The sequence below is a fragment of the Rhinolophus ferrumequinum genome, chromosome 22, assembly GCF_004115265.2.
Source record: "Rhinolophus ferrumequinum isolate MPI-CBG mRhiFer1 chromosome 22, mRhiFer1_v1.p, whole genome shotgun sequence".
Lineage (NCBI taxonomy): Eukaryota > Metazoa > Chordata > Mammalia > Chiroptera > Rhinolophidae > Rhinolophus > Rhinolophus ferrumequinum.
Genome location: NC_046305.1, coordinates 28,636,380 through 28,655,339, shown reverse-complemented (window position 1 = coordinate 28,655,339; position 18,960 = coordinate 28,636,380). Strand labels below are relative to the sequence as shown.

At 53.5% G+C, this 18,960-nt stretch overlaps 1 protein-coding gene across 2 annotated transcripts; it reads right to left on the bottom strand.

Annotated features, from left to right (window-relative positions):
* Positions 1–3,526: 3,526 nt before the first annotated feature.
* TAGLN2 (transgelin 2) lies at positions 3,527–10,505 on the bottom strand. Of its 2 annotated transcripts, none has more exons than XM_033094009.1 (5): positions 10,355–10,505; positions 5,071–5,278; positions 4,428–4,602; positions 4,042–4,144; positions 3,527–3,760 (listed from the first exon to the last, which is right to left on the bottom strand). In XM_033094009.1, the coding sequence occupies exons 2-5, from the start codon at positions 5,248–5,250 to the stop codon at positions 3,619–3,621; spliced, it is 600 nt and encodes a 199-aa protein (XP_032949900.1). In that variant the 5' UTR covers positions 5,251–5,278; positions 10,355–10,505; the 3' UTR covers positions 3,527–3,618. The 2 variants fall into 2 exon arrangements, with proteins under 2 accessions (XP_032949900.1, XP_032949902.1); XM_033094011.1 differs by having other exon boundaries at positions 3,567–3,760; positions 10,337–10,356.
* Between the last annotated feature and the right edge of the window lie 8,455 nt (positions 10,506–18,960).

Below are 18,960 nucleotides of genomic sequence, written 5' to 3'. Positions count from 1 at the left end.
GCCACAAAGAGCCAAGCCTACTTTCTCACCACCTCCACATCAAGGCTGAAAGCAAGGAGTAAATGAACCAAAGTTGGCTCCTCTCTCTCCCTCTTGCCCTCCACCCACTTCCCCCCAAATCCTCAATGCACCTTCCATTTGCCCAGAACAACACCCGTTCTCCATCCCCTTTCGAACCTCCACTTCTCTGGGAGCATTGGCTTCTTGGGTTTTTACCTTTCAGAAATGGACAATGGGGAAGCACTGAAAACTGACAGACAAAGCCAATGGCAGGTGGGCTGCTGAGATCCTGGGCTGGTGACATGCCGCCCAGCTGGCCCAAGGGATTCAGGAACATGAGCATAGTGTGGTACTCACCCATTCATTCATTCATTCTTTCATTCATTCATTCAACATATATTTATGCAGCACCTACAACATGTCAGGCACTACCCTACATCAACAACACCAACACAAGCATGCTCTTACAGAGTGTACATTCTATGGGTGGAGACAGAAAATAAATAAGTAAAATATATTGGGTGTCAGGTGGTGACACAAGAAAGAAGGGAAGGAGGATGTGGTGCACGCTGAGGGTGGAATATACAATTTTAAATAGGGTGGTCAAAGAAGGCCTTACTTGGAAGGTGACCTTTGAACAAAGATGTAAAGGAGATAAAGGAGCAAGCTATGGTGAAATCTGGAAGAATATTGTTCCAGCAGCAGGGACAGGCCTGCAGATGTAGTGCTAGGAAACACCAGTGTAGAGAGCTATGGAGAGTGAGGTGCCATGCAGAGGTGTTCTTCCTCCTGAAAAAGTGCCAGGATTGATGAGAGGCCAAATTAGGGATGGAACTGTGACCTCAGATGGGACAAAATACTAAAATGCAAACAGAAAACAAAATTTTGAGGTGTCAGTGCAGACCATTTCCAGAAGGAAGGAGCTGACCCTGCAGCAAGATAAAGAGGAGACATGGAGAGTCCTCACAAAGCTTGTTGCTGGCTGTTGAGTCACAATCAGAAGGCAAGCAAGGCCCCATGGTTGAGTCCCTCTCAAATCCAATCAACATTCGCTTTGAAGAGTGAGTTCTTTCAGAAAGTGAGGATGGGGCTACTTGAACCATCTCCGACCACGTTCAGTAGGGCAGTAGTGTGGCTGGGCATCACCTCTCTGTCGGCAGTATCCACACCAACCCTACCTTTCCCCCCACACTCCCGTTTCTTTAGCACTTATTATGTGCTAGGGACTATGCAAAGTGCTTTCTGCATGTATCTCATGAAATCCTCATAGCAACCCCATGAGGAATAATTATCTTTAGTTTGTAGATGAGGAACACCCATCACTCCACCACCTTTTGTCACCCTTTCCTCCTGCAGCTCCTTTTTCTGAGCCTTGAACAGCACAGGCCTAGCCAGGCTCACAAACAGGTTGACCTGGGCTCAAATCCCTGTCCCTCCACTTACTCCTTATGTGACTTGGGGCAAGTTTCTTGCCCGGAGACCCAGTGTGCTCATCTGGGAACAAAATGGGGAAATATAGTAATATCCACCTCATGGACTATTGTGGGAATCTACTGGGAGAAGGCAGTGATTCTGTCTGGGCTCTGAAACATGCTGTGTGTCTCAAAAAGTTGTGAGGTGTGTGGCCAGTAATTTGTAGCCGTAAATAGTTAAATCAGGGAAGGGTGCAAATGGTTTGCTTTTTTAGTATAAGTATCAATGAATTCAATGTTTTCTCTGCAATGACATCATTCTCAGTGGCATTCCATAAAGCCTTCCTGAATCGGAGATAAAGGGCTGGAAGAAGGGCTAATCCCCTGGGAATTTGCACCCTATCTTACCTGAGGGAGTGCAGCCAGCAAGCAAATACCATCTCTCCCTGGTGTGGTGTCATATCAGGCTGAGGTTCTGGGCTGACATATTCTGTACAGCTCTGGCAGGGGCCTGGCACACAGTAGGTGTTTCTTGGCAGAGGGAGCCACAGTGGGGCAGGGGAGTGGTGGGATAAAGGATAAAAGCTCACTGGTTATCAAACCTGCATAATCTGTCACCCTTAGGCACAATGTTGGGGCTTTCCCCTCCTAAGGAAACAGATGTCATGAGGTAGAAGGGGGGAGAGGGACAATGGCAGTCAGGCCCCTAGACTGGCTGATTGGGGTGGGACTTGATGTGAGAAGCTGGCCCAGGGTCACTCAAGTTTTCCCTAGGAAGACACAGGGTCTGATGGGGAGGCCATGGGGTAAAGGTGACCCCCAGGGGTTGGAAACTAAGGGTGGAACATTCATGCCTAGGTGAGGGCTAGGAGCACGAGACAACCTGACCCCAAAATGGATTATCTTGTACAAGGGCCCCCATCTAGAAAGAAGGGAAGATTGCTGGTAGGCTCTTCCCAGCACGTAGCTCACAAGTTCATGGGATCAATCGACAAGGCTTCCTCCTTCCAGTCACCACCACCAACTTCCTGCGCATACCCCATCTTGTTAGTTCTTGCTACTCACCACCGCAACCCCAAGCCTGCCTGAGGGTCCTCCCCCATGAGAGACTTGCCAGGACTTGGGGCTGTGCCAACAGCCAGCCCCACCCTCCTGCAGGGGCTGAGAAGCTGTTCTGGCTGGAGGAGGGAGAGAAGCTAGCAGGACTACCCAATTCCTTGGGTTGGTGAGTGCCCCATTCCTTGTGGACACTGCCCACGTATCCTGCATTATGGCTCCTAAGTCCAAAGGGAACTGTGAGGAGGGCCTATCCCTTTCTCAACTCCAACCTACCCTTACCTAAACCAAAAGCGAAAGATGGAGAAAGAAATCGAAGATTGGGGTGAGAACTGCAAATGTTCATTTCAAAGCCTTCTTCCCCTGAACCAGACACTGCACTTCCCCCATATTCTTCCCTCCCCAACAGTGGGCCTGGTGGCCCCAGACACAGCCAGAGTCCATCCAAAAAAAGGAGATTCTTTATTTAAATCAGCAAACAGATTCTTCAAGCCCCAGCCCACAATGGGCAGCCCTCCCTCCCCTGTCCCCTCACCCCACCGCTTTGCCACAGTGAGGGAAATGGAAAATGAGAAGCCAAGAGGGCCTCCACCAGGGCAGGATGCCTTCAATGTGTGGTGGGCCCAGTCCAGCTGTGGCAGGGGTGGCAGCCACCACAGGCCCCTCCCTATAAATTAACTCCCTGTAACCACAGCTGTAGGCGAGGCATATTTGTGGAAGGAACGCTGAAGACAGCATTGCCAATCCCCAGCCAAGGAATGCATTGAGGGCAGAGATCAAGGGAGAAAGGTATAGAGAAGAGGAAGAGGCCTTAAATTTTGGTCCCAGGAGAAAAGAAGAGGTCAGTTGGTCCAGTTTTTGTGGTTTGGAGACGGGAATGTATTAGTAAGCACAAGAGGGAGAGGCCACCATATGGCACCCCCAGAGGAGGTAGGCCAGGCCAGGACCCCACCCTGGCAGAGGGGAGCTTGAGAGCTACAGAGGGCTCTCGGGGAATGTCACTGCTAAAATATATATATATATATATATATATATATATATATATATATATACACACACACACACACATATATATATGTAATATATATGTGTGTGTATATATATATATATAAAATCATCCATGGGAGGGTAGGGGCAGGGCTGAGGCACATCAGAGGATCTGGCGTGGCATCCCATAGCCTGTCATGCCTGCCTGAGATGCCCCGCGGTTGGTGCCCATCTGCAACCCAATCACGTTCTTGCCCTCTTGCAGCTGGTTGTCCGAAAAGTTCCGAGGGTTCTCCCTGGACTTCCTGGGTAGAGAGGGAGCATCAGTTAGGAGGAGGTTGAGGTTGAGGCTGCCCCAGTAATGTCTTCGCTGGTCAGAGTACAGGCTTTGCTGGCGCCAGTTCTGTCCTTGAGAGACCTGAGCTCTCTGAAGTCACCTCCTTATCTTTCAAAAGGGACATTCCCATGGTGGAGGATTAAGTGAGATGAGAAATGTGAAAGTGCTTTGTAAAGAGCCAGCTACTACAGTAGATCAATCTTTTCCTAAGGACAGGAATGGGGCTTGGGCAGCCCCAGCAGTACTCACTTAGGAAACCAGTTGGGATCCCCAGAGAAAAGCCCATCATCCCGGGCTACTGCCAGCCCACCCAGGTTCATCAGTGTCCGCTGCACACAGGCCATGTTCTTTCCTGGAAAGAAGGGGATGTGTTGGCCTCAGCAGAGCTGGGGTCCTACACACCAGGATTCTACCTCTATCATTACCTCTATCAGCAGGCCCAGCTTGCAAATTCTTTTACCATTTGTCCGCATATCTTTCTCCATCCCGGCCCCCAACACGGCCAACTCCTCCATTACACAGACACAGACACATACCCCTTTTTGTCCTTAGGGTGACAGAAACCTGCCCCTTCTCCCTGGTCAAAATGGTCTGACCCAGTCTCTGGTCTTCTGGATGACAGAACCCTGGCCCACCTTCCCAGAGGTCCACAGTCTGGAAGATGTCAGTGGTGTTGATGCCATAGCGCTCAGCTGCTTGTAGGAACTGAGAAATCTGTTCCATCTGCTTGAAGGCCATGGTGGAGGCCTGGATCTTCTTCACTGGGCCCTGCCCCTCAGGGTACAGTCCATTAATGAGCTCACACAGCACCTGGGTGAGGAAAGCAGGTAGGCAGAGGTGGGGTCATGCCTATACAGACCGGAACGTGCCACTCTCAGCGCCAGAGACAGTGAACCATTGAGGTTCCTCTCCTACCTGAACACACCTTGAGTAAGCCTCAGGCTCTTACTGCCCAACTCCTGCCTCTGAGCTCAGAGTGAAAACCTTGATAATCTAAAATCACTGACTGGATTATAACCTCTGACAGTTCTTTCTTTAGAGCATTCCATGTGTCATTTAAGGCATTCCACAGCAGGGAGGTCTATTCACCCCCAATCCCAGCCCCACATCACTTGATGGGAGGGAGGAAAGCATGGGTCCTCTCTCTATGCTCCGGAAGAAGTTGGGACGGGCATGCCCTCAGTTCTTCAGGTGAAATAATCCTCAGAACCAAACCCCCCCCACCACGACCCAGCCTTGTTCTCCTGACACTTTCAGTTGGAGGGGCCCAGCTCTCACCGTGCCATCCTTGAGCCAGTTCTGGAAGTTCTCACGCCCCGGCTGGGGCCGGCCCACATCCCTGCGGCACTGGGCAGTGATCCACTGGATCAGGATTTGTTCTAGGTCCGCATCGTACTGTTTCTCAATCTTCTGCTGCACCTCCCGGCTCAGGCCATAGGCAGGTCCCCTGTTGGCCATTCTGATGGGTGGTAGCTGCTGTGGGGAACTGAGAAAGGGACACACCCAGGCCGGTGGGTGGGGGCGTTCTGCCTACAAGGATACACACCATATCCCCAGGGTAGGACCCAGAGGTGATAACAGCTGCCAAATGAGGGAAATCTCACGTTGACCCTTGGACATGGGCTAGAATAGGACTGTTCAGAACTGTCTACACAGGTCATCTCTGGGTTCCCCCACCTGGGACAAGCAGTCTGTTTATTATTCAGGCTTCCCACTAGATTTCATTTAAATGGTTCCAATACTAGAATGCAGTATTAAACCCACTGGAATATGGGGTACATGAGGCCGAGATTGGGGGTTCAGCCAGGCCCTCATTTGGGGTGGTCAGCTTTAGCAAAGGCAAATTGGTCATTCTAACCATAACCTTGCTTTTTTCAGCCCTGGGAAGGAAAATGATTTGGGGAAAGGAGGAAGAACATGAAGAGGCTTGGGAAGCTTATGCCAGGAGCTAGAGGACTGGCTGGATCAACTCTTGTTAAAACAGCCACTGGGTTTTAACTGAGCGCCCACTATTTATGCTGGGGACTGTAGAAGAGACAGAGTCCTTTATCCTAAAGTTGCCCTATAGTGCCATCAGAGACAAAGTGAGCATATATGAAAGGGTAAGCATCGTACACGACAAATACTAAACTGCTCAGACCATATGATGTAGGCATTCAGAGAAGAGTATGGGCAGAAGTAGCTTGGAGGGTTTCCTGGAAGAGGTAGGTCTGAGTAGGTAACTCACAGATTTCAGCAGTAGAAGGAACCTCCCATGACAAACTAGGAAATAAAAACAATTCTATTTTCCTTTCTGGAAGGTGTGATAAGCAGAATAATGGTTCCCCCAAAGGTGTCTATGTCCTAATTGCCAGAAACTGTACCTTACATGGCAAAAGGGAATTTGCAGATGTGATTATGAATCTTGAGATAGGGAGAGTACAGTGGATCAACCAGGTGGGCTCAGTGTACTCGTAACAAGGGTCCTCATAAGCAAAAGAGGGAGGCAGGCGAGTCAGAGAGGGAAAGTGAGAAGGAAGCAGAGGTCAGAGTAATACAGGGCCATGAGCCAAGCAATGCAGGCGGCCTTGAGAACCTTGTAAAAGCAAGAAAATGGATTCTTTCTTAAACCCCCCAAGAGGAATGCAGCCCTGTCCACGCCTTGATTTTAGCCAGTAAAACCTTTGTTGGCGTCTCTTGAACTGCAAGATATTAAATGTATGTTGCTTTAAGTCACTAAATTTGTAGTAATTTTTTACAGCAGGAATAGAGAATGAGTACAGGAGTCCTGGGTGGTATTTTTAAAGAAACCTTGGAAAAAGATGGAGGGATAGGGAAATATGCAGGAAGGTTTCTTTAACTTAGTTTGAAGACCTCAGGAAGAACTGGGTGGTTTCCTGATGGCTGGCCTGAGTTGGCAGCACCTCAGTGACCAGTGTTTCCCACCACATCACTGCCTAGGTCCCACACCCAGGGGCCTGTCAAGTAAGCCCCCAAATGCTCCCAATGCCGAGGGGGAGCCAGGACCCTGTCTCCTCCCTGGATGGGCAACTTTCTACTCTGAAATAGAGCTGGCTGTCTCCTTGCTTATAAAAGAGGGTCCCCCAGGACAGGCACCTGTGCTCAAGGAAAGAGAGCCACGCCTCCTGACATTTGGCTCCAGGCCAAGTAAATGACGTCACTCTGGCTCTCTTTCTCCATGCACCCCAGGTTTAACAATCAAGCCACCTCCTCAATGGGCCTTGGCCACTGTGTACAAGGAGCCAGGCCACAGGGGCAGCAGCTGCCCCCAACTGTTTCACATCTCTCACCCCCAGTGGTCCTTAGTTTAGCCCTTCCTCCACCCTCCAACATGGCTGCTCCTTTAGACTCCAGCTTATCCAGCTGCACATTTCTGACAGAGAGACTTCCCATAAATCAGTTATTTTTAAACCTCATTAAGGGCAACCCACCCACCCCAGACCTCCCCCAGCCTGGAAGTGGGGCCAGAAAAACATCAGTCTGGGGCTTGACCCATACCACCAGCCACACATACTCAGCTGGGGGAGGGCAGGCCGTTGAGAGGCTGAGACCTGTGGGGAGAGGGAGACAAGATTCCCCCCAGGGCAGCCCCAAATGCTCAGTCACCACTCAGACTATAACCTATGACCCCTGCCACAGAGGCATGGCTAGAGGCTTGGGAGGAAGGGGAGTGGGCTAGGGACTGCTGCCCGTTCCCAGTAAGGCCCCATTTTCCAGCCCTATTTCCAGACCTCTCTCCTTGGAGCAGCTTCACTATGGTGACTTGGGCCTCAAGGCTGTGTCTCCATAGAGCCAAGTGGCCTGAGGACAAGGGATCACAGTGGCCCAGAGAAAGAAAAGGCAGGAGAATGATTAATCCAGACATCAGAGTTACGAGGGAAGAGGAAGTCCCATGCCTAGCCTTCCAGTCCCAAAGCCTCCCTCTTTGGCAGGACAGATGCAGCCTCCCAGACCAACCTCTGGACTCTGGGTGGATGCTGAGGGATCCTTTCCTACTTTGGAACCTGGACACAGCTAGCAGTGTCACAGCCTCCAGCTGCAGTGTTCAGGCTCCACTCTGGGGCCATTACCCTAGAGCCCTGAGGTGTCAGAGCCATAGGGCAGAGCTCTGGGAAGGGGCAGAACTCCAAAAAGGGAAGGGCCCAACCAGGCACAGCCTGTGGCAGCCTGTTCTCCCCATCCCCAGGGGCAGGCGAGGGCTGATGGGCTGCAGCTGCTGGAGCAGGAGTGGCCTACCCTAGTGACACCCACAGGACCTACTCCTGCCCTCCCTCAAAGGATGGGAAGACAGCCAGTTGCCTGCTGGGGTGGGGAGAAGCTGTGTGGGAGATGCTCAGAGTGGAGGATCCAAAGGGAAGACAACAGCTGAACAACTTGGGGGGTGGGTTGGCTGTGAGTAACCTGAAGTAGAGAGCTGCCTACAACTATGGGAACAGCCCCGCACTCCCACCCACAAAGGTACAACAGTTGGGAAACCAAGAGGGGTCACAAAAGGCTCCACCCAGACCCTGGGCTGGAAGCTTACCTCAGCCCCCAGACCAATGCCAAGGAAAAGGCAGATGCGGGCTGGGCTGGGCTGGGCTGCGGGTGGGAGGATTTGAGGGTTTCCTGGCTGGGGGTTTAATTGGGAAGACAAAGGGACTCTCCATTCATTGTGCACATAAAACAGGGGTACTTCCCAATTCAGAATTGGGAATTAGACTTCCCAATTCAGAATTGGGATTAAGACTATTCTAAAATGGCAAAATGGGAGTGCCTGTCCCCAACACGAAGTGTCACATGGAACAGGCACAAGCAGGGATGGTGGGAGACCTATGATTGGGGCAGCCCCCTCACCATCAAGAGTCAATGAGGAGAGAAAGCTGAAGCTACACAAACAGGAAGCCACAAGGCCTGCAGGAGGAGGGGTGAAGTGGGGGACGTTGCCATGGCTTCTGTGTACCAAACACAGGCAAGGGGCAGGGAGAGGGCACCAGACAGAAACATATGTTCAACAGAGGAGGGGTGAGAAGCTCCAAGCACTGGTGCTGAGGTGGGTCCTTCAAAGAGAAAGCAGTTCTCAGGGATAGCAGGGTGCAAGGCGATCCTTAAGAAGGCAGCTATGTTGCTTACAGACCGCACTCATTTGGAGATGGGAAGTTCCGAGTTTGGGGTCAGAGAAGTAGACTCAAGGAAACAGTTCAGCAAAAGAAGAAATATTCTGAGAACAGAAGGTATAGGTATTCGCAGCTAGTGTCCCATACCTGAAAATCCTGTTAGGAGAAGGGGAGTTAGGGAAGGGGAGTTAGAAGGGGAGTTAGGGTCGCGCCCAACTGGCAAAGAAAGAATTAGAGGCCAATACCCAGGGGGCATAAGAGGCACCGGGACAGAGGAATGAGAAGGGGTTGCAGTTGGTTCTGACTACTTGTTGTTGGTTCTGCAATGGTAGGGCCCAGCTGGCCCCACCCTACCTTGGCCTCCCCTGCAGTTTTGTCATCCCAGTGGACTAGGAGAAAATGGGTGGGGGTTTGGAGCTAGGGAGTTGTCCCTCTATCTTGTGTTCTGGGACAGAGAAGGGGAGGAACCATCCAGGTCCCCTCCTACACTGGACTTCCAGCAGTCCATCCTTACTTCCACCCGTTGCCTTCTTTCTGCTCATGGATACCAAGTTCCCCAAGAACTTCCCCGGTGTGGGCTCCAGGAGGCCTGCAGGGCGGGAAGGCAGCAGGCCACTTCCGGTCCTGCAGGTCCGGCCCCCTGGCCACACCCTGGCCGTTACTGCGGGATGAGTCACACCGCTGGCCCGCTGGGGTGACGCAGTGGTCTGGCCAGCCCACCGGACAGCCTGCAGCTGCCATCCACTTTCCCAGCAGCGGGGGGCACGGGGTGGGTACCTTGACTCCCGTAGAGGCAGGAGGGCCTGGAAAGCAGCCATCCCTCCCACCACCACCTCATACAAGGAGGGCACCCGGGCGCAGTTAGGGATGCAGCCCCCAGATGCCTGCGCTCCGGGGACTCCACTGAAGTAGACTGTGGCGTCAACTCCCCGCCCGAACTGGGCAAGGCGAGGCCACCGTGGGACCCGAGTCCCCGAGTCCCAGCCCGTGACCCCGAGTCCTCAGGAAACGAGCTGGCAGTAGCAGTAACAGAAAGGACGGACTCGGGGCGCAGGGGACAGGCTGCACCCACACGTGCTCCTGGAACCAGGAAGTGCAGGGTCGCGCCGAGCTGGCCCAGGGCGGCTTCGGTACCCCGGACATGCTGTCGCTCCGGGTCAACCAGCCAATCCCCAACGCCCTCCCTCCGCACCCTGGCATGGACCCGGGGTTGGAGCCGGCGGGTGGGGAGCAATCCCTGAGTCCCTGCTCTAGGGGGACGCTCCATCTGTGCGCTCGCAATACGGCCTGACCTCATCGCCCAGCAATGCAGGTCTATCCCCCTGATAGAGCGGGACGGAACGGTCATCGGACCCTTGCTCCCAGCCCTTGGACCCAAGTTCAGTGGAGCACGTCGCCAGCCGGCCTTCTTGCTTTCAACAGACACCCCCACCCCCTTCCACACACACCCACTCCCTCCTGCTCACCGTGGGGCAGAGAGCGCAGTACTCGAGGCGGGGTTGCAGGGCGAGTGGTGCGCTCCGGCCCCGCGCGGGGATTTTCAGCGGCTCCTGCCTGGGACCAGGCGGGCCAGGGGCGGGGCGAGAGCCGGAAGGGTTTAAAGGAGCCGTAGCGCAAGCCAAGGACCATGCTTAGAAGAGAGGGGCAGTTGGACGAGATCCTGGGTTAAAGGATCTGGGGAGTCCGGGCCTCCCTGGATAGTGGCAGTGGTCTCGAACTAGAACAATTTCTACTCCACCCTAGAGCCCAGAGATCTGTGCTCCAGTGGGAAATTTTCTGCTCAGGTTAGATCAAGATTGTGGGCGTGTTTGTGTAGGAAGAAGCCTCTTGGTTTAAAAGGGTGGTTAGATAAACGGAGGCACAGGAAAACACTCCTCGCCAACTGACTAGGGTGTGACAGGACTGGGCTTACAGGCAGGGACAGCACCCGCACCTACTTCAAGCCTAGGCAGGAAAACTTACTGAGGTCATTACTAATTGTCTGGTGCCTCAGGGGTGTGATCAGTGCGGGGACCCAGGGTTCAGACCTGACTGCTCTCCCCTTCATCTCCTCCTCCATGATTTGGCATCTCTCCTTAATCCTGGAGGGCTCAGAAGAGGCGGCCCCAGTTGAGGAAGCTGACAATTCTTGTCTCTGAGGGTGGAAGAGAGCATAATCTGAGAATTGAAGGAGTGCTCCCCACTTTTCAAGTTTCAGCTGAGCAGTCCCCGTGGGCTGGAGTCCCTGCTTACATGCACCAGTGGAGTTCTTCATGTACGGTGGAAGCATTTCACCTAGTTTTTATCAACAACCAGTGTCCTCCCCCCTTTCCATTTTTTTCCCCAATCTTACCCAGTCCTACATTTCAGTGCCTTCAAGTCATTCCCTAGGCCAACGTTTGCACTCCTGTGCTGTCATGCGGGGCGGCCTGCGGGGCCTCTGGTCCTGCTCCCCACATAAGTACGCCAAAAAGGAATACCCACGGAGCCATAGGTAGGGGAGTCATACCACTATAGTCTCACTGAAGGCTGGATTCACACGACGTGCGACCTGCTGTCCGCTTTCTGCCAACTGACCGACTCTCTCCTCGACTTCACTCCCTAACGCAGCCGTGGCAGTTATATTAGTGGCCAATGGCTCAATGGCTCAATGGCCAAAGCTGACGGCCATCTACTACCGGAGCCAGCACATTTCCACGTGAAGCCGAGAGCCTGGAAACGGCTCTCTGGGGCTCTGCCCCCACAATTCACCCCTACGGGGTCTCGCCTCACAATGTACGCAACAAGCGGCTTCTGCGAGGGTCCCTGTGCCATATTAGCCTATCGGCACCTACGGACGAAAAGAAACAGTAGTCTTAGGAACCAATAATGGCAAATCCCTTCCATCTGGGAGGATACACGCTAGCTTTTTGTCCTGGGAAAGGAAGTTCACTGCTACTGGCACCTTTCCCGGTTTGTGGTACCAGACCTTTATGGCAGTGCTTGGGGTCCCTTGCATAGTTTCAACATGTAACAGAACAGGGGACCCCATAATAGGCCATAGTGAGAGCACATAGGTTCCCTGCAAAATCATCCCGGTATCGGGACTTCCATACACTACAGCCACTTGCGGTGGCCACTCAGCCACCACCCCTGGTGTCACTTGCAAATCACAGGTCAAACTGGCCCCCCATGGGGCTATCAGGCCCAACCATCGACAGTGGGGGCTTTTGACCTGCCAGGGCCAAGTCCATTGCTGTCGTTCCCTTGCTTTCAAGCATGTGGGTGCTGGCAGCAAAATGTTTCCATTTCTGCCGTAGCCTGGCTTTAACAGAGTCTCACTGGTGGTAACTTGTAATTGAATGGGAGCAGCCGTTCGATGTAGCAGAGCTTCTACTGGACCTCCCTTCCGTGGTCTCTCGTTCAGGACTTTCAGGACGTCCCATAGACGCAAGGCCCAGTCACGCATCGTGGGAGGGTGTTTTGACACCCGGAGACCTTGCTTCAAAAGGCCATCATAGCATTCAATCATGCCAGCTGCTTGTGGGTGGGTTATACGGAGCATGAAACAACCATTGCACGTCCATCCTGGCAGCCCAGCTCTGCACTTCTTGCCCCGTAAAATGGGTACCCCTGTCACTTTCAATGACTTGGGGGCGACCATAAAGGGTGCACAGCTGTGTAAGAGCAACCACTGTATGCCGCTGATCCGCAGCCAGACACGGCCAAGCAAACATCAACCCTGTAGCAGTGTCCACTGCTGTAAACACATATATCGCATTGCGGGCCTTAGGCAGGGGTCCAATGTAATCCACTTGCCAGTGAGTGAGGGGCACCCACCCTCGCGTACTCTGCTGTGTCTCCCAGGGGAGCCTCCGCCTTTGGGGGCTGTCCTGGGCACAGTCGTAGCAGGCATCTGCTATCTTCTGCCATTTCAAAGGCAGATCCCAGCGCCTGCTCACCTGCCACATGGTTCGGCTTCCGGCGTGCTGCAATTTCCTATGCAGCCAATGGGCCACATCAGTGGCAGGAGACCGTTCTAACCATCGGACCCGTGCTAGGGCATCTGCTTCATCATTACCTGGGGACAGTAGGGGGAGTGACCTGTGACATGCATTAGGGTCACCTCCTTTCTCTGCCGTATGTCCCAGAGGTCCTGCCACATGGCTTGACCCCATAGGGGACGGTATCCTACCAACCAGTTTTGGTGTTTCCATGTAGGGAGCCACAACGTTAGGCCCCGGAACACTGCCCAGCTGTCAGTACAAATAACTAGGGGCCTGGGCTCGTGGCTGATTACCATCCACACAGCCTGTAATTCAGCCCACTGGCTACTCTGGCCCGTCCCAGTATCAAACCAAATGGTGTCTGTTTTGGGCTGCACACCAATAGCCGTCCAAACGGCTGCAGCCCCTCGGCTAGAACCATCAGTAAACCAGGCATCTTCAGGCACTGGGGACTGTCCTTCTTTGTAGGGCGAGGGCTCCAAATCCTCCCCTCTAGGCAGAGCGCTTGGCTCAGCCTGGGCTACAAGCTCCACAGGCCCCAAGACCTGTTGTAGCTCTGTGCTCAAAGGGCTTGAACTAAGGGTGCTACGTTGCTCCAAGTAGGCACCCCACTTGGCGAGGGTGGTGGTCTGTGCCACCCCAGTTTTGGGTCCCTGGGTCCACGTACGGACCCACCCCTGGACAGGATAGGTTATTCAAACCAACACCCGTGCAGTTCCTGTGATGGCTTCTGTGGCCACTAGGGCTGCATACATAGCAGCCAGCTCTTTCTCTATTAAAGAGTAGCGGACCTCCGCTCTTTTCCATAACTGGGACAAAAATCCCACTGGCAACCAGAGATGCTCCTGCCGTTGCCAGAGGCCCTATCCGTACCCCTCTTGGGTTATGTGAACATCAAGTTCAAATGGGCAGCCGGGGTCCACTACTTGCAGAGCCTGTGCCTGCTGCACTGCCCGTTTAGTAGCAACGAAGTCTTGCTCTATAGCCTCTGTCCAATCCCATGAGGCCCCCTTTTTTATCATATTGTACAAGGGCCTTGCCATTTGTGCCAAATGGGGTACAAACGTCCGCCAATATCCTAGCAGACCCAAATATGTCTGCAGTTGGGAGACCTTGGTCGGCCGGGGAAAGGCTTGTATCTTATCAATGATTGCCTCAGGTATAACCTTTGTCTTACCCGACCACACAACACCCAAAAACTTGACGGATAAGCCAGGGCCTTGGACCTTTTCCTCATTCACCGCCCAGCCACGTGACTTCAGGTGGCGAGAAGAGAGGGAGCTGCTTGCTCTAAATCAGAAAGAGAATCTGATGTTAATAGAATATCATCAACAAAATGAAACAAGGCCACAGAGTGCCAAATCCCGGGCCTCACGAGTCTGTGGCAGATAGTGGGGCTGTGCAAGTATCCTTGCGGAAGGACTTGAAAAGTCCACTGCCGCCCATCCCAAGTAAAAGCAAACTGCTCTTGACACTCGGGTGCAATGTCAATGGAGAAAAAAGCATTGGCCAAGTCCACTACATAGTGATATGTTCCCAGGTGGACAGTCAGACGATCCATCAAATCGTGTATTGAAGGTACTGCAGCGTGCAAAGGTGGCATCACCTTATTTAACTCCCTATAGTCCACAGTCATTCGCCAGGTCCCATCTGGCTTCTTGACAGGCCATACTGTGGAGTTAAAGGGACTGTGTGTTGGCCTCACAATATGTGCCTTCTCCAATTCCAATATTGTACAACCAATCTCCTCCTGCCCTCCTGGCAGGCGGTACTGTCGCACTGTAACCACACGCCAGGGCTGTGTCAACACTTGAGGAGGGTGGTGAGCATGCCCGCGTGTCACCGCTTTCACCACCCGGATCCAGAGACAGAACTTTCCTACCGACGTCTGTAAGCTGAGGCCATGTAGCACGTCCACCCCTAGAATATACTCCGGAAAGGGGGAGACATAAACCTTGTAGGTACAAGGGGGAAGCCTTCCTATACCCAGTGGTAAGGAAACAGCTTTTACAGTCACAGTCTTTCCCCCGTAGCCATCAATGCAGATTGCTGGTCCGGGGAACAGTTCTGGGTTCCCATAAACAAGACTGCAGTCTGTGCCAGTGTCAACTAGGGCCAAAACCCTCTGCACATTAGAAGGGGACCAATGTATGGACAGTTCCACGTGGGGCTTCCGGTCCCTGCTCGTCCCCTCTGACAGGGTACCTTGGCCCCACCCCTAATCAAGCTGAAAGGAGTCGGCCTCAAGTGGGTGCATGAAGTCCTGGAGGGACACGGGTCATGCTTTCCCAGACTTCTCCTTTAGGCTTCTCTGGAATTGCTGTTCCGGATGCAACTGTTTCCAAAGTTCCAGAAGGAGTGCATTGGATTGTCGGTCTATTTTCTTTCAATCGACCCCTGCTGCCACGAGATCACACCACATCTGTGCGCGTGTTACTCTCTGAGGCCCGCGACCTCGGCCCTTTACCTTTGGTTTGTGCTTCCAGGTCTCAACTGCGCGGACCTCCTGTCTTAACTTCCTTCGCCTCTGGCTTTCAACATCCCCTAGGGTGGCCATGGCAGTTGTAACTTCATGGATCTGTCGCCCCACATAGGGCGTAAGAATGGCAACCAAGGATCCAAAAGCACTCGCAGGTGCAGTATCCAAAACCAGATCTCTCAGGCTGGCTGTAAAAAGCTCGTCATCCGGCCCCTGCATGTTAAGGTTCAAAATAGCATGTCTCATACCCATTTCACAGATGATTTGCGTAAGTTCCGTATATGACTGCCATTGACTCACAGTGTCTGGCAGCTCACCAGCCTGTCCCCATACTGTGCGTACTGCAGCAGTGAGCCACTCCATTACAGAATGGTTGCCCTGGTCGTGGGCCAACCTATGGCAGTTCTGTAACCTTTGTCGCAGGGACAGATGCACTGTCACGAAGGCTAGCTTTTCCATCTTGCCTGGGGAGCAGAGAATGTAGTCTGCTCCCTCATTCCATAAACATAATAGCCAAGCCGAGACTGGCTCTCCAGGGATCTGTCTGTACCGCCTCCCCAGCTCCCGCAGTTCAGTGGGAGTGTATGGGATGTAGGTTGTGAACTCAGTCACAGCTAGGTTGCCAGCAGCAACGCCCCCGGGGCCCAGAGGTTGCTCACGTTGTACCCTTTGCTTCAAGATTGGCCAGGCTTGGGGGTTGGGAGCTACACTGTCTTCACTGGCTTCCTCCGCCTCTGCCTCAGAGTCACCACTGTGGGGCCCCTCTTCCAACAGGCGGACCCGAGCTTCCAGCGCTTCCAACCAGGACACCTGGTCTGGCACCTGGGCCATTTCATTAAGCGCACTTTCTGTGTTGAGACTCAAGGCTGTGATGAACATCCAGCCCACGCGACTGGCTGTAGCCTTCTCCTCCTCTGGCAACCGCTCAGCCAGAGCCAGCAGGGCCCTCTCCACACTAGCTGGAGAGTCATCCATGTCCTCCCACCCCTCGTTGGGGGTCCAATTCCTGAGAACAGTGGCCACTGGGCACCACACACTGTGTGGGGGCCACATGTCCTCCTGCCCACAGTCAGACTCCATTCCTACCTGGCTGGAATCTTGCTCACTGTGCCCGGTGTCTGAGTGGGTGGAGGCCTCGGTGTAAGATGTCCGCAACCCTCAGAACCTACAGCACCTGCCCACCAAAAAGCAGGTGATGCTGGCTATGGCCAACAGGGCAGCATGCCATCCGGAGGCTCGAGAGGACCACCAATTCACCGAGAGGTCAAGTCTCTCCCAGGTAGACTGCGCTCCCCATCTCTGGTGCGGCTACTCATGGGCTTCCCGAGACTGCGTTTTCACATGCACAAACTGCTCCACCATCTCTCGGAGAGCTTTGGCTGGCGCCATACCCTGCTCGCTGCGCCATTTGTCATGTGGGGCGGCCTGCAGGGCTTCTGGTCCCTCTCCCCACATAAGAACGCAGTATATGGCTACGCCAAAAAGGAACATCCACGGAGTCATAGGTAGGGGAGTCATACCGCTATAGTCTCACTGGAGGCTGGATTCACACGACGTGCGACCTGCTGTCCGCTTTCTGCCAACCGACCGACTCGCTCCTCGACTTCACTCCCTAACGCAGCCGCGGCAGTTATATTAGTGGCCAATGGCTCAAGGGCCACAGCTGACAGCCATCTACTACCCGAGCTAGCACCTTTCTATGTGAGGCCGAGAGCCTGGAAACTGCTCTTTGGGGCTCTGCCCCCACATGTGCCTTCCCATAGGCTGTTCCTCTGCTTGGGGTGCTTTGACTGACTCTCACCTGCTCTACACCTCACTCACCGTGACTTTGCAAATTACTAAAGCACTGCCCACCTCAGTTCCCTAGCCTGATAGTACTACCTACCTCGGTTGTAGAGAATTAACTGACACATTGTGAGGACAGAACCAGGAGTGCAGTTTCTAGGCTCTGGCCCTCGTGGAAAGGTGCTGACTCAGGTAGTAAATGACCATCAACTGTGATTGTATGGCCATCAGCTGTGGCTAGCTGGCCATCAGCTGTAACCAGTGAGCTATTGGCCATTAATATAACTGCTGTGGCTACACTAGCAGCAAAATGGGGGCTAGCAAGAAGATGGTGGCCGAGCTAGCAAGAGCGGATTGCAGTTACCAAGTGAAGTTGGTTGGCAGAGAAAAGCGGACAGCAGGTTGCAGTTCATGTGGCTCCTGCTTCCTGTGTCTCCAACCCAGCCGCCGGCGAGAATATCGTGGTATGACTCCCATGTCTATGGCTCCGTGGATGTTCCTTTTTGGCCTCACCATGTCCAGCATTCTTATGTGGGGAGCGGAACCAGAGAGCCCACATGCCACCCAGCATGACACATGGTGCAGGGAGCAGGGCACGGTGCTGGCCAAAGCTCTCCGAAGGGCGGTGGAACAGTTTGTGCATATGAACACTCAGTCTCAGGAAGACCAGGAGGAGCAGCTGCCAGAGAGCTGGACCCCCATAGAGGGGTGGGAAGGCATAGATGGTTCCCCAACCAGCATAGGCTGGAGAAAGCGAAGGTCGTTGCGGCCCTGTGGGCTGGGAAGTGCTTGCTGAGGCCCTCACCACCAGGTCAGGTTGGGGAGGACTTGGAGCCCTCGCCCTGTGGAGAGGGCACACGTTGTGAGGCTAATGCACAGCCCTGGCAAATGACTGTGGACTATGGGGAATTGCCTTCCATCCCTTATTTGATGGACCGCTTGACTGTTTGCTTGGGAACGTACTACCATGTAGTGGAACCGGTGGATGTTTGATTCCTGTGTCTTGACCAGCCACCGTTGAGAATAAGCACCTTGACTGTGAGTCGCAGTAGTTCCAGCACAATACCCTGAGAGGCCCAGAGAGAGTGGCAATGCCCTGAGAGGCCCTGGCTTTGTCCAGGGGGGTCTGGCTATGCCCAGAGAGAGTGGCAGGACCCTGAGATCCTTGGCTGAGTCCAGGAAGTCTGGCTGAGCCCAGAGAGAGTGGCAGTGCCCTGAGAGCCCTAGCTGAGTCCAGGAAGTCTGGCTGTGCCCAGAGAGAATGGCAGTGCCCTAAGGGCCTTGGCTGTACTCGGGGAGACTGGTGGTACCCTAAGAAGCCCAGGAAGTCTGGCTGTGCTCAGAAGGACTGGTGGTGCCCTCAGAAACCCTGGCTGTGTCCAGGTTATTGCAGTCACCTCCAGGCTCCTTGCACAGGGCCCCTCACAGAAGATGCTTGTCGCATAGATTGTGAGGTGAGACCTTATAGGGGTGGAGTGTAGGGAAAGAGCCAGGAGGGCAGTTTCCAGGCTCTCAGCCTCACATGGAAAGGTGCTGGCTCAGGTAGTAAATGGCCATCAACTGTGATTGTATGGCCATCAGCTGTGGCTAGTTGGCTGGCAGCTGTAACCAGTGAGCTATTGGCCACTAATATAACTGCTGTGGCTACGCTAGCAGCAAAATGGGGGCTAGCAAGAAGATGATGGCTGAGCTAGCAAGAGCGGATTGCAGTTAGCATGGCGGATTGCAGCTACGAAGTGAGGTTGATTGGCAGAGAGAAGTGGACGGAAGGTTGTGGATCCTGTGGCTCCTGCTTTCTGTGTCTCCAACCCAGCCACCAGCGAGAATATAGTGGTATGACTCT